Source organism: Ischnura elegans, chromosome 10 (assembly GCF_921293095.1).
Source record: "Ischnura elegans chromosome 10, ioIscEleg1.1, whole genome shotgun sequence".
Lineage (NCBI taxonomy): Eukaryota > Metazoa > Arthropoda > Insecta > Odonata > Coenagrionidae > Ischnura > Ischnura elegans.
This window is the reverse complement of record NC_060255.1, coordinates 55,599,757-55,615,528: the sequence shown is the minus strand read 5'-3', so window position 1 is coordinate 55,615,528 and position 15,772 is coordinate 55,599,757. Positions and strand designations below refer to the sequence as shown.

The 15,772-nt window shown below is 38.7% G+C and overlaps 1 protein-coding gene across 1 annotated transcript in view; it reads left to right on the top strand.

The window, feature by feature from the left end:
* The window catches only part of LOC124166919, a 149,849-nt gene extending 134,422 nt beyond the window's left edge, over nt 1–15,427 (top strand). Inside the window, exons 10-12 of the mRNA XM_046544634.1 lie at nt 8,447–8,642; nt 10,927–11,140; nt 14,330–15,427. Coding sequence (XP_046400590.1) covers nt 8,447–8,642; nt 10,927–11,140; nt 14,330–14,597 — 678 coding nt within the window. The 3' untranslated portion in view covers nt 14,598–15,427. The remainder of the gene's footprint in view (nt 1–8,446; nt 8,643–10,926; nt 11,141–14,329) is intronic.
* The last annotated feature ends 345 nt before the right edge of the window (nt 15,428–15,772 follow it).

The window sequence follows — 15,772 nt, the reverse complement described above, 5'->3', positions numbered from 1 at the left end:
TATTTCCAGGAAAATCATTTAAATATTTTTTGATTTTCTTAATATATGCGGCCTTCTTGAAAATTGAAATATTCTTATCTCAGCCTGAGGTATTATGAATATAATACATATAACTTCCTGCCCAATACCTAACGCCGGAAATTTTAATAAAATTAACGTACAGACAAAAAAAAAGGATTGGGTAGAAATGGACAGTGAGATAGCTCCATTAATTGGATACTATAACCTTTTATACAAATTTTCCAAATCACATAACTGAGAAAAGCAATTTTTCAAACCTCAAAAATCACATTACATATAAAATACTAGAGGCGGTTCCCAGACAGGAAATCTAGCGATATAGCACCCCATTGAGAAATAATTTCAAGTAAAATTGAACAGTTTCACAAGAGGCATTCCCGACCTCCATTCCTCTAAACCTAATTTCTCACTACCTGGACTGGAGCAAAATTTTCAAGCATGAGATACAGTCAATCATTGAAAATAGTGTACCTCAATGTACCTTGATATAGTGAAGTGTTAAGAAAGTACTTAAAACGACTGGAAGCCAAAATTACACGCAACGATATTATACTGTCTACTTATTTTAATTAAAAAAAACTCTATTAGACGTATTAGCATCAGATCATCAGATCATTAGGTACACAGATATTTCATTTCCTGACAGATTTCGACAAGAAAATAAGGCAAATGCGTACGGTGAAGCGGTAAGGATACATTTTCGTAAAGATTAACATAAAAGTGGCGATTTGTTTCACTTTGGACTTGAATCAGAATCACTTCCTTATCGAATCAACTTCCAAATTTCGCGGCAGAAGAAGATTAAACTCAAACACCTACCAAAAGTGATTATGACCCAAAGCTATAAAGAGCGTCGGTCGGGTAATACGAAAGGGTGTTCCCTGGAGGTTGAATCGAAAGTAGCGTTTGAGCAGCGGTATCTTGCGAGGCTTTTAAAATGGCATTCATTCGGCGTCTTGGCCTTGAATCACGGAAGCCCAGCTTAATATCAGAGGCAGTGGGTTTAAGCGGCGCCACCCCTGCATGGATTGTCCTTTGTTTTGACGGAGGGGTAAATACACTGGCAATCGAAGAGAAGGACAGGGAAGAAAAGGCCTTCGCCACTGTCTCGCCAGCAGGTCAACAGCTGTTTTGTAAATAGGTAAAAATAGAAAGATAACTTATTAAATAATACGCTATCAATCTGTAAATTGGCATATTATTAGGACAATTTTTACGAAAGTTTAGGTATTCTGCAGGAAAAGTATTTAATAGTTTATATGATTTGGTTAATATCAGTGGCCTTCCTGAAAATTGAAATATGTATTCTTTTCTCTTAAATCTAATCTCAGATTCAGGTCCTAAGAATAACATATAACTTTCTGCCTCAACTTATATAAATCTATAATGATATAAAAAATTAACTTTTTCTTTTACCACGTTTTATAATACTAGCTTTCTTGTTTGTTTGTCCCTCCGGGATAAATCTTGAAACTCAAATTTCGATCATTTCCTAGTTAGCTAGAGCGCTGAAATTTTCAGGATAGCTCGGAACTGGATGACAACGCAATTTTCTTATACTTCTTCTTTGATCGGAGCAGTATATCGCGTAATATTCAGAAATAAAAATTAAATATCGATATTAGTTCCAAAATTGACCGCCAAAATCCAATGGAAGCGCTGAAATCATTAAAGGCGTAATGAAGAAGAACGCTAGTACATCAATCTAGTCTGCCGCAATCCAGTTGTTACAGCGGGTGTCTTTAGCGGGGGAGCCCGCATCGAAGGTTTCGGAAAGCCGTTTTTTCTAACGTAGCCATATTTCACTTCAATTAAATCTTAGTAGTCTAAAATAATATTATAATATAAAAATATAATTTTTTATTAAAAGAACACGTATTATTAAAAAGAACAAAAATAACGCTGTCTGGGCTGTCATTTCTTCTTTTAAAATAATGTGTTTTTTATATAAGTTAATGTAATATTATTCAACAGTAGTTTGTCCTAAAGTGAGCATGAATATATAGTTTGATTACATAAAGCATCACCAAGCCTAAACTGATATACAACTGTAAATTACATTCACCATGTGAATATAGTAATTCGAAATCTACTCCAAACATGCTTATAATTTTATACATTTTTAAATTGATGATTACTATTTCTAATTAGTGGGTTTAGCAGCCTCATTCCACGGCTTATTTTTGCCTGATCCCGAAACCTGATATAATGTAAAGGCAGAGTACAGAACCAGCCAAAGCGCCTAAAATATGTCCCCAAATCTAGATAGAATAAGTTTCAAAGGTTTCCATCAGTAATGTCCGTAGCAATGACCCAGCACTCAAAGCTACTGCCTAAAAATCAGCACACGCATTAAATCCTAGCCCAAATATTTTATTCAGGACCCAATTTCTTCCATAATATGATTAAAATTAACTTTTACCAACGCAGGATGGGTTTTCCAGAGCTAAGAACACGAAAAATCTCACTCCGTGGGCGTTTAAAATTACTAGGGTCCGAACGTCACTGAGAATGATGAAAGAGGTAGGAATTAAATGCTAGAGCTCACGAAAGTGGAGGAAAAAAGGAGTCATGACCTTTCCCAAAAAGGAAAGATTACTTTATAAATGGGTGTTTCAATGCCCGGTCTTTTTTTTAACTAGAGTCGTAAAAAAAGGAGATATACAGTATTATGAAATCAATGCTGTGCGAGGTTTTTTTGTGAAATCGCGACATGATAGATTAAAAATATACTTTGCTGTATTCCACACAATATTTATTGAAAGACTCAACTGGTTTCAACATTTTCAGGTCATTATCAAGAGTTAAATATTACAATATGATATAGATTATGTTCTAAAAGCATAAGTATCGGATTAACTAAATAAAATTCCGCTAATAATTTCAGTCCACTTAAAATATTGAAGAAAAATGAATAATATTTTTGAGCCATAATACAGAGGAACGAATTCAATATCAGGCATACCACAACTTCAAAAAACTCTAACATTCACCAAGAAAAAAAAATGTCGCGAGTTGGCTAGATGAATATACAAGTATTCATCTAGCCACCTCGCGACTCTACCACATGACTCTGTCTATTCAACTGAGTACGAATCCCCAAGTCCGTCTCTAGCATGATATAATTGGCTAGGAAGAAAACAGAAAATTTCATTGATCGAAGTATAATGAAATTAATCACTAGAGGCGTGTCTAGTACCTTCATTAAGGCGAACTCACGAAGGTGCCTATACTCTATTCTGCCACGCTAAATTTTCCAAGAGGGCATTATTCACATAGTTAGGTATCACCTTCAACGGAATGAAATATATCTTATCGCCTGAATACAATCATCATACGCAATTCCATCCCATAGAAAAATGGTAATGATACCGATTAAAAATGCTTTCGAGGTAACATTCCCATCAAAGTTTAGGAGCTATTCAACTATGAACAAAAATAGAAAGCCACCATTGTCACAACTGAAGACTAAGGTCCGGTTTTATAACGTCTGATTAAAATTTTCGGAGCATAAAAACAGGAGTTAACTAATCCTTTCGTTTGAGATCATGAGTTTAATAACACGATTCTAAACTACTTTTACACATAGTAGCTTGTTAGCATTCTCCAACTAAGGTTTTGGCTGTACCATGTTCCGGTTCAAGCTTACAGACATTATAAAACTGGCCCTAAGAAGATAAAATACCCTTGGATTCACTCATAAAGCAAGGAAATTGAATAAACTCAGAGGTATTTCAAATTTGAACTTGCATGTAGGCGAGTAAACATTTCTAATTTCCTATAATTAATGACAAAATTTCATGATAATTTCCCTTTTTCACATTTTCCTCTCCTAACCCGCCAGGTCTAGCACTTATTCGTCTCTTTTCCTCTTTAATCACTACATCTTCTCTATAATCCTCCGCACTCACACATTGAGGATATTTAATTTAAGGTATGAAGGATACTTCTCTTTCAACAAAGCTGAATGGAACCTGAAATGAGAATGTAAAAGGTCGTTATCAACTTCCACGTGGATAAGCGACTGACCTCAGACTGTCTGGCATCAAATTACCATTGATACCCATTCACCACGATTCTGGAAATGAGTTTCGTCGCGGCATGATTGCTAAAAATTATACCGCATCAAGATAAGGAATCGATATTTTCCACGCATGAAATTACAAATTAGGTTCCTGAGCACCATTTAAAATATTGATCGCTGGAATTATACAAAAAAATTAGGTCAAGTAGGAATCACATCAGAGGCTTTAAAAATATTTGTTCCACTCCCTTTCATTTCCTAACTGCTTGTTATGACCCACAAGGTTAACACCGTAAGGAAGACGGCCACACTTAAAGCTAAATAAGAAATGCAATGGGCCACTTCACAGACTGCTTAATTCGATATGTGGATAATTTAGGAATCAATTAACAAGAGAAAATTTTCGTATTTCTTTCAAACTAAATGAGACTCTCATTTATTTACTTCGTGAAGTAAGAGCACTCGATAAGTGATGAAGTATTAAGGCCGTTTTTCACGGAGCACGTACTTGCACAATCTGACGCGTGAACGAAGCCGAAGTCAAAATTGCGTCGTGTAAAGCGGTGAATTGCTAGAAAACATGCGAGAATGCGTGGACGTGAGGTGGTAAAATAGCCCCTATTCTAATTTCGTTCATGCATACGCGCATTTCCACGCCATTTTAGGAATTAATGCAGTTCTTACCTGCACAATCCCGTGCCCCATGTAAAGCGGCCGTAAGACATGTATTCAGCGGCGGATTTGGGGGGTCACAGGGGACATGATCCCCCCAAATTTTATGAAACACTTTTAATTGTTATTAGTTTAATAGTTTTTGTATCCTTGTGACGGAATGAAGGGAGTATATATCCAAATTTATGGCTACAAGTCCCAAACGTTAGAGAAGTTTGAGTTGTACTTTTCGTAGAGAGCAGCACTCCCTACAAAATATTTTACACGGGAGAAAGCCCCTCTCTCCTGGGGGGTATTCCATACTCTCCGGATCCAGCTCATGACCCCCCAAATTTTATTCTGAATCCGCCCCTGCGATGTATTCAATATACAATGAAGGAAACGATAGACAATGATTGCGATTCGTTACCCACCATTAGTGTATTCATAATGTACAAATTATCTGGCTTTAGAAATCCCAGTTTATACGAATGTTAATGGTGAATTTTAACCTCACTTGAAAAAGGCCAGATTGGCGCCCATGCGATGCCACTCCACGTGACGTCACAGGGACCTAGATACTATACGAGTAGTCGGGAGTTTTACATCGCCTGAGATTACCAATGCACGCAAGTGGCACAGGGCTCAGAGGAACATCTCTTAATAATCACCTATTAAAACTGCCTATGGTCGGAAAGTTTTCTTCGTTTGATAAGGTATTAATAATCCTTATTTAAGCCAAGCGCTACCTGCTAGCAGGGTAATCTGCTACCTGCTAGCAGCCTGCATCGCAGCGGCGCTCATAGCCTCGAACTAAGGTGCCTCACGCAGCGGCAGCTGGAACCAGAATGACGTCACCCGGGATTTTCCCAGCATTCATTTTTAGCCGTCGCGTTTTCGCGCGCTTGAAAATTTTCACTTTTCATTTAATCGCGAAAAATAGATATCGTAATTTAAAAATCTAAAACCATGACATACGTACTCCAGGAGTAATAATCTTTCGATTGAGGCAATAAAAAAATAGGAAACCACCCTATTGTGCCAGTTAACTGCTAACTAAACCAAAAGATCCAAACAAAATATCGAATCCCAGTTAACAATAGCAATTCCTATGATATTTACAAGAATAATAAAAAATCATCAGAACTGGTTCAGTGGTTACAAGGCGATTACCTAAACTACGTAAAACTTATCTTTTTTGTCTCGGAAAGATGATGTAATAATACTATTGTTAATTTGTTTCCCCAAGTGGCATTCTCAAAGGTGAGGTTTCTTAGAAATGGGTCGTCTTTCAAAGATGCGAGGACATACGAAAAATTATTGCCGAATCTTAAACTGATAGGAGGAAAACCTGTACTTCTTTTTAATTATCTTCCAGGCGGAAATGATTAATTTCATAAAAAGGCTCGGCGCGACCTCACACAGTCACGCCCGAGGACATTTCATTCCATTCTCACAACTTCAGCCACCGCCATCGAGTAATCATGGATTTGGGCAGCGATAAAAACTGAATGTGACTGGAGGGGGCATGTTTCGTCCTTGAGTGCCCAGTTTTACATTTACTCCCGGCGCGGCGGCGTCGAAAAATACGAGGACAGTACACAAACATACTTTCGGCAAGCGTAGTGGCCTAGTGAGTATAGCGTTTGATCACTGATGAAAGCAGGGGCACAGCTAGGAATTAATAATAGTAATAAAAAATGCTTCGGCCCTAGGACCGCGCTAACTTCACGCTCAACGAAGACCGTCGATAAAATTTTTCACTCAATATTTCTACAATCATCTATTTCCCTACAATTCCCAATAAAACTACGACCGAATTTACGCTTTCACTTTCATCAATGAATAAGACCTCGATGAACTCGTTCGCAAAGTTTAACGCAAAATAATACAAATAAAAAAATGCTTCGGCACGAAGATTGCGCGAACTTCACACTCCACGAAGACAGTCCATAAAAATTTTTACACAATATTTCTACAATCATCTATTTCCCTACAATTTCAAACAAAAATACGACCGAATTTACTCTTTCACTTCCATCGATGGATTATACAACGATGAACAATTCCGCAAAGTTTAACGCAAATGGATACAAATAAAAAATGCTTCGGCCCTATAGGACCGCGCTAACTTCACGCTTAACGAAGACCATCCATAAAAATTTTTACAGAATATTTCTATTATTATTTTCCCTACAATTTCCAACAAAAAAAGGAACGAATTTACGTTTTCGCTTTCATCAATGGATAACACCACGATGATCACATTCGCAAAGTTTAACGCAAAAATAATAAAAATAAAAAATGCTTCGGCCCTATAGGACCGCGCTAACTTCACGCACAACGAAGACCGTCCATAACATTTTTTACACAATGTTTCTATAATCATCTCTTTCCTTACAATTTCTAACTAAAATAAGAACGAATTTATGATTTCACTTTCATCGATAGATAACAGCACGATGAACAATTTCGCAAAGTTTAGCGCAAAATAATACAGCTAAAAATTCTCCGGCTTCTTCAAACCCCACGCAGCTCTCCTGTTATCCTGCCGAGTCTTCTACTCCCACCACGGCAATGAGTTCTGGTGTAGGGGGCGAATCAGTTGACCTCAGTCACGCACGCCTTCCTCAACGACGCGATTTTCGCCGCAGATTTCGAGATCGACCTTGCGGCCGCGGACGCCGAATTAAGGGGTTCCAGGGCCGGTGGCCGTGGCGTCAAGCACTATCAATGGTTTCCTCGCGACCCTAACCCTTTTAAAGGCCATCGCAGAACCATAGAAGTCTACCCTTGCCCTCCACATGGCCGCGCGTGTGAAGGAAAAAGAAACACCTAGTCAGTCGGCCTTGTCTCTTAATGCTTGAACTTCATAATGCGTCATTGAGTTCCATTCACAGCCTTCACAACGAGAGATAAATCAAAGAACGTGGCAATTAAAAAAATACTCTGAAGGAGAACCCCGTCAAGGGTGCTAATTTTAATGAATAATAATTCATACTATGTAGATAACGCAGTACAACTCCTCTCCGTCTCATTACTCTAGACCTCTTGCAACGATTTAGGCATCAATTTGAGGACAAAATATTGTCCCTAAGCGTGCAGCGATAAAATGAACCAGTTGAAGGAAATTTGCTGGCTACTTGTGTTCCAGTAAGCACACTCTGTCATGGGCGTACCCAGAATCAAAACAAGGGGGGGGGGGCAAAACTAGCCGTGGTCGTTCCAGTTGTAACTTTTTTTGCACAGACAAGGTTAATGAAACCAAAATTTTAAGGAAATTGTGACAGCAATTTATTAATTTTTACTATTATTTGCTTGAATAAAATAATGATTTTTATTTTAGTTCCATGTCTTATATTAATTACATTTTTCTTCAAAAGGAAAATTTGTTCATAACTTTTGTTTTGAGCTAAATGTATTTTCGCTTCTGGGGGGCTGCTGTCAACGTCCAAGCTTCGCTTCCAAAGAGAAACATGCTCCAAATGATGAATTTTTTCCTCACTTCTATGCTTGTATTCTCAGCTGTAAGAAGATTCTTCTTTTTGTAGAATGCCCTCTTCGCCTGCGTTATTCTACAGACTATTTCTTTCTTGCTTCCTCCATCGTTGTTAACTCGGCTTCCCACGTAACAAAACCCTTTCTCCTCTTCAAGCTTATGCCTTCCTATTTGAACCTAGGAAGCTAGGTTCAAATATATCATCCAACAGAAATTTACAAAAGGATTTCATGGAATGTTTACAATTTCAGTTTGTGGTGGAGGTGGAGGGTGAGCCAGAGCCACTGCACATACGGATGCCGATTGTGGTGGGCACAGTGCCGCTGGAGCGTGTGTTCCGCACTATGGAGATGGGCCCAAGGCGAAGGTCCACAGCCTCGGCAGCAGAAAAGATGGAAGGACCCTCGCCTATCATCATACCTGGCTCCCCACAATACCTCGAATTCCGTGAGCATACATCTACTACTGACTTCTGCATTCATGTTAGTGGGGCAGTGGCATAGCCATGGGGGGGGGGGGGTCCGGACCCCCCCTCCCCAAAATAATAAAAACAAAATTGTTTTGCTTCATAAAAGAAAACAAAATGTTGAAAAATTATGAATTAACTGAGTATTTCTTTAACAAATGAAGTTTTCTCTGTTATGAAAAGTGATAAAATTAGTTTAAAACCCTCTACCTGCGAGCCCATTTTTCAAAAATTAATTTTCCCCCTTGTTTTAGACCACCACACCCTTCCCCCCCCCCCCCCTCGAACAAAATTCCTGGCTACGCCACTGCAGTGGAGGAATGTTATTATTTTTGGAATTAAAAACAACCTACAGCCTTTGATAATTTTCACAGTTTTTTTATTTGGTATGACCCATTTCAAAGCTAAGATGTCATTTTCGAGAATGATGCCTTAGCATCGAAACCCGCCTTACCATGTAAAAATATATCTATGAAAATTTACAAAGGTCATATATCTTCATTCAGCACGAATTTCTACCAAGTGAAAGCCGACTCGATCAATTTCATCAAAACATCTTTTAGAACACCCTTACAAGTGCAGATCAAAAATTCCATCCGAATTCCAAAAACAGCTGGAGATATTGGAGCATAAAATTAAGTGAAAGACGTAAAAACCTCCGTAAAAACCAGGGTACAATACTATTGCTAGTAAAAACCTCATTTCTCTCATGCTTTTATCAGGGACAGACTATATATATAGAGCATCATGCAAGTAGAAGTCGAAATACACAATTCAACAAAGAGAAACTTGGTTTTCAATGCTAAAGGTTCATAAATTTCCTGGTCATATTAGTGCAATTTTTGGATAAATCAATGAGTAATTTTACAAGATTTATACATTGGTTATGGATTTTCCTCAGATGTTCAATAAAATCATGTACAAAAATTGATAAATTAATCAGAAAACAAAAAAGTGGAATGTGAAACCAACATTCTCGTTCACATGACATAAAGTTTGATATTGGGAGTTTTCAGAAGGTTAAACTAGAAGTAGGCTGTGGTGTTCTTATAATGTTCTGGCGTGATTTCATACAGCTCTATAAGAAGTTAAATATATTAGGAAGACCTACAGTATAATATAGATTTGACTAAACTAGCATAGCCACACACATGTTCTTGTGCAATTGGGGCTTCTCACGAAATATATTAATTCACCACATTTAATTTAGTAAATAATTAGCATAAGTATCCATTGGCAATACATAGTTTAACCGCAGTGGTAGAGCTAATGCAATTACACTGTTCTGCAAAAAAATAGTTCAAAAAATGCCCAGCTACAATTTAGGGTGTTTCTGGCTAATTTTGGGTCGCTGATTCCGAAAATGACCTCCGTTTTTTTCTATCACCCTCCATTTTTACGCAACCCCTAAATTGGGGAAAACAACCCCTTATCTAAACATATTGCTTTACAATGGACTTTTACTAATGTTATCTGCTTCTGATTGAAAAACTTGACGTTTTAAGGCTATAAGGGTCAAGAAAGAGACAAACTTCACTCGGGTTGAAAAGATTTAGGGGGTGACAATTGAAGAAAAAACTTTTAAAAACATTTAAATAACCATTTTTCGTCGTTTTTTATGACATACGATATGGTAGCTAATGGAAAAGTTTTTAACACTAGAACTACCGATGGAGTCAGTTTGACTCCTCGCAATTTTTATTTCTCCGCCCTGACTAAAATTTTCTGAATTCTGACCTGAAATTCCATGACTTTTACTCATTTTTGACACAAAATAAGGCTTAGCGATTAAAATAGTTCTAGAAAATAAAATAGTACACGCTTTTAAAAAAAATTGCGAGGAGTCAAAATTACTTTTTTGGTAGTTCTAGTGTTAAGGGATGAATATACTGTTCACCCCCCTATTTTGTAAAGGATTAATATATCATCATGGCAACATACATAGAAACATACATAGCAACATCCATAGCAACATGGATACATATTCATAACACGAAGTAGCTGTGACCAATGGCATGCTATGAGAGGCCAAAAAAGTGACTCATTGAATCGGTATGAAGATAAAGGCAACGTTTTGGTCATTACGTCCAAAGCGGCAGTGAACGTGTTAAACTTGAAGCGAATAAATATTGCCAAAATCATCTTGCGTAATTAATGGGTGGTCCTAAATCGTACATTTGGAACACAGAGGACAATCCCATTGTAATGAGGGAAATTAGAAGCACTGGGTGACTAACCTTTTGGTGGTTCTCTTGACACATGCAGCCCTCCCTCGCTTTGAGCAATGCAACTGGGGACCCCGCCACGTAGAGGCGTACTTCCACCACGAGGTTACCCGGAAGCTGAACGATGAGGATGAGACGACACCGACGGCAGAGACCCCCGGTGGAGGTGGAGTGGGGGCAGCAGCCAAGGCAACCAAGGCAGTGACACCCGTGGCCATGGCAGGGGCACTCCCTGGAGTTGGATCCACCCTCAGGTGAGACCGCCATGGTTGGAGACTTAAATCACCATGGAATTTAAAAAAATGATAATAGTTCAATATTACAATACAAAGGCAAAATATGGAAAGATAAAATTACACAAAAAATATACAAATGGACAAAATATTGGAAACTGCTCAAAACGGACAAAGCTTTGAGTTTTACGAGGGTTGTACCAAAAGTAAGGTTCCCATATTTGTTTAAAACATAAAACTTTCTTAATTGTTATTAATGTTCATATTGTTGAAAAGCTTACACTTGTGCCTATTTTACAATGTAGTTTTCATTTTTCTCGACACTCTTTTGAAGACGGTGCTCCACCTTTCCCTAAGGTGACGAACCCATTGAGGAGGCTTGTGACCTCTGCTTGGACTTCATTGTTGCTCTTGAAGCGTTTGCCACCTAAGTGTTTTGTTTCGGGGCTTTGCAAATTCCTGGCAAATAGCTAAGCAATCTAGCTAAGGCTGAACAGACTGCACTGTGAAGTGTACTGCAAACAGTACCGTATATTAGGAAAGCACAGGTTATGAGAGATGCATGCACAGCCAATGAAAGCATAAAAAGAGAAAGAAAATATATTAGTCAGTGAAAACAGAAACACCAGTAACTCCATTCCTAAAGCTACAGAATGATACAAAACAAAATAATAATCTATGTTTACTAACGGCCAGAATGCTGAGGGGAAGATATGAAGTAGGTTTTGAATTCAGATAAATCCTAGCTGAGCTACTCTAATCTACATAAATCTCTTAAAATAAGTAGAAATTAGCCAAACATAAGCTAACTTTTGGAGTAACTAACCAAAAGTGACACACCGGAAAGCATCTGAAGAGCCATGTTTCTTTTGAATATAAAGCAATTGTACTTGAAGGACTAAAGAAGAGACTTTTCTATGTTGCCTTTTTGAAAAATTATTTTTATTCAATAAGAAATGCATTTAATAACTACAAATTAAAATAAAAGATGCAGTTTATGATGTAATTCTGACGAAATTGTTAAAATTTAACATAATGAAATCACCTGAGCCTTATTTCCACATCCTTTTATTTCAACTGGATTAGGTTTCAGCATATACATAATGCCATATTCAAAGCACCTTGCAAATGGAAATAAGACTAAATAATTTAATTATGATAAATACAAATTTAGGCTGGGAAAATAGCGGGCAATACCCAATAGCAAGGGGTATAGGGATGCTTAATAGCTTGAGGCTAGGTATGCTTGGTAGCCTAGTGGATAGCGCTTGGCTGCCAATCAAAAGAGTCCCAAGTATACAGTCTGGCCAGGTGAGACTTATCTGACGACAGCGCAAAAGGAGGGGTGAAGAACCCTGTGCCAGCACAGTTTGCTGCCAATCAGTGACCCCCAAACACAACTCACACCCTCGCCAGCCATGCAACGTTGTCACATGCATATGAAGCACTGAAACAAGCCTGACCAACCAAAACAAGCCCTTTCTTTGAATCGCCGAAACAAGGGATTCTTCCGTTGGCCCTTCAATGCTTGTTGTCCCTTTTGGCTTCTTTATTCATTCATGGAGGCCTTTTGTTTACACGTGACCAGACCATTTCCCCTACTGACCTTGCAACCTCATCCCCAACCCTGAACTAGAGCCTTCCGCCTGTCACTGGACAACTCTCGGTGGCCAGTCAGTAATTCCATGATAAAAGCTTTTGACACCCCACAAAAATCCTTGCTTGGCGAGGAAGACTAGGGTTAGGATCAGTGGCCGCTGGTGGTTATATATCCAGGGTGTGTATTAGAGAAGATATATATATATATAGGACTAGGATCCTGAGCCCAGGTAGTGTAGGTGGCAGCTACACCTCTACGCTACCTGCGAGTTACTCACCAAACATGTGTGTGTGCATTCGCATCGTGTTGAATCTGCACCCAGAATGCATTTTGCATTTGAACATGGCATGCCCCCCCCGCTTACCTTGTCCCGCCCAAGCACCCACAAGCAATCGAGTAGACCGAATATAGTCCCCCCCCCTAATTTTGAGGCTTTCGGGAAAAAATTAAAAAAATGGGTTTGGAGTTGTCCCCTCCCCTTAACTTTCATCACGGGCATTTTTGGAAAAAAAGGGGGGACTATATTCAGACATATACGGTACGTGGCTGGCGCGATGCCACAGGATCGCTCACTTGTAAAGCGGTTAATTCGCCAAGGAGATAGCAGTAGCATTTGGCACTTCATATCCCATCTCTGTGTGGACAGGGTATTCTTTCTCTTTGCAAAGGAGAACATAGTTTTCTTTTATAATTCATTCATCTTTGGGTGTGCAGTTGCTAACATGTGTATATGCACACGGCGCCACTAGTTAGGATTAATTCTTTCCACCCTGAATGAGAGATACTTGCATTCCTGTGGCAGAGGCTGAGGTGAGCTTGACCCTCACCTATCAACACCAGCCTTCAGGTTGAACAGCTGAGCGAGATCTGCAAAGAAAATTTCAGCCTAATACAGTAGAACCTCTTTACATCGTAATTGAGGGGACCAAAATTTGGGTAATTTGATGTATGGAGGTTCACTATAAAGAGGTTTAAGTGATAGGCACCATTTTTTCATATCCTTTGGAAATGAAAGGCACAGCTGTCTTTTAAACCATTGTATTTGTGTGTTAAAACAAACATGTATGCGTCAGTGAACATAAATTTATTATTTAATAATTAAAGAAAGCGAGCGCTATCGCATGATTTTTACCATGATTCGAGAGAAAACGAAGTGATTTCTCTCAATTCAACAGTCACTTCAAATTATTAGGATAGTTGGGTACCTTTTTTCTTATTTACTGTTAGGTATGCTCTCATATGGAACAAAATGGCCACAAATAATGATTAACGTGAAAATTACAGCATATTTAAGGTGCAAAAGAAAAAAAAATACAGTTGAAACATTTATCGTTGAAAATGTCATTCCATGTATGTAATCGTGGCTGCTTTAATTGTTTCTTGTTGTCTCGGTGCGATTTGCAGAGGTAGTTAGGCCGTCTCGGGGGTATCTCCTTGGTATGATAAGTGGAGGTTTTACGAGATAAAGAGGTTCACTACAAAGAGGTTTGCCTATAAGTTTACATGTAAATCTGATGGGACCGTAGGGGTGGTATGAAGTATGGAGGTTTATGATGTAAAGAGGTTCACTACATAGAGGCTTTACTGTACATATCTTTGTCTTTCTCCAGAGTCCACCGCAAAGGTGAAACCTTTGCCCCCAGATATGTGTGCTACAAGCTGAAGGACCCTGATGCTATGGCTAACCACGAGGGAGGCTCGAACGTGGGAATCCCAGGAGGAAGGACCAGCATGGGAGAGCTCTCCCTGTCACCTCTCAGCCCAAGCCACTTGAAGGGAATACGGTCACCATCCGAGGCCTGGATCCCGAGGGACACAAGCGAGACTGAGCTAGTCTCACCAGCTGGAGGACCTTCTGGGAAGGGAAAAAGATCCTGAAGGAGCTCATCAAGCTAATGGCCTTTAAATTTATCTTTGCAACCTAGAACGGGTCTAAAGTTAGATGCCCATCAGCAAAGGGAAGAACCAATTAGGAAACAGGACAAAGGGCTATCACCAGTGCAAGCCTCATTTTCTGAAGAGAATTCGAGGAGAAAACATAGGTTTCTGGACTGCTGAGTTGCCAAACTTATCAAGAATGACTGGAGGATGGAGTAAAGTGAGACAGCTGTCTGGAGAGGAAGGGAGTATGAACCAATCAGGTGGCAATAGAGGGAGCTTACTCTAGTTGAAAAAAAAGAAAAGCTTGCTCCATTTTAGACTGAAGAGTTGCCAAGTTAATCGAGCTTGGTTACCGTCCTCTTGCCCCAGCCATTACCTGAATGCTAACACAACAAAAGTTTTGCACAAGCAGATGTGATAAAGTTTACCGCAGGTGTCACAAGGAATTTTTATGAATACTAGACCCATACAAATATTGACTTGTAAATTAATCTTTGCAATATAAGGTGTCTTTGCAAAAGTCAACCGTTCCAATTTTCATAGAATACATACACAACTTTTCCTGATGCACTGAGCAGTGACAAAATGAAAAGCATTATGGGTAATATTATTTTTCTGTAAAATGTCAGACCAGATTCTCACCTCGTACATCCAAAGACAATCCTCTAATCAGAAATTAGAATAATCAAATCAAATAATGCCCCTAAATCAAACAGTAACTGGTGTACTTTTTTCAACCATTAAACAGAAAGCACCACAGATACAAACATTCAAGGAAGGAGTATAACAAAATTAAGAGCAAGCTTACTTAAAATGTCAAACATATCTCCTGTGGGACAAAAATACCTCTCTCCAGTTTGCATCTAAGACAACCATCATTAGGAAACTATGAACTCTTTTGGCATTGACAGTGTCCAGATGAAATCTTTCCAAGATACGAAAGTGAATCCAAAAAGGTTTTCAGGAGCCCTTGTACTGTTTCCTCGGTTGGAAAGTATGGAAATGACAGTAAAGTTATATTCAAAGGATAAGTTTGAGAGATCTGATGAGAAATAAACACAAGTGCCTTCATTAGAAAGAATAGCATATATTGAAAACATTAGTCGTCTTTTGAGACAGTAGGCATTTTTTCTCCAAAACATTTCTATCACAAGGAGACACAATTAAATCAC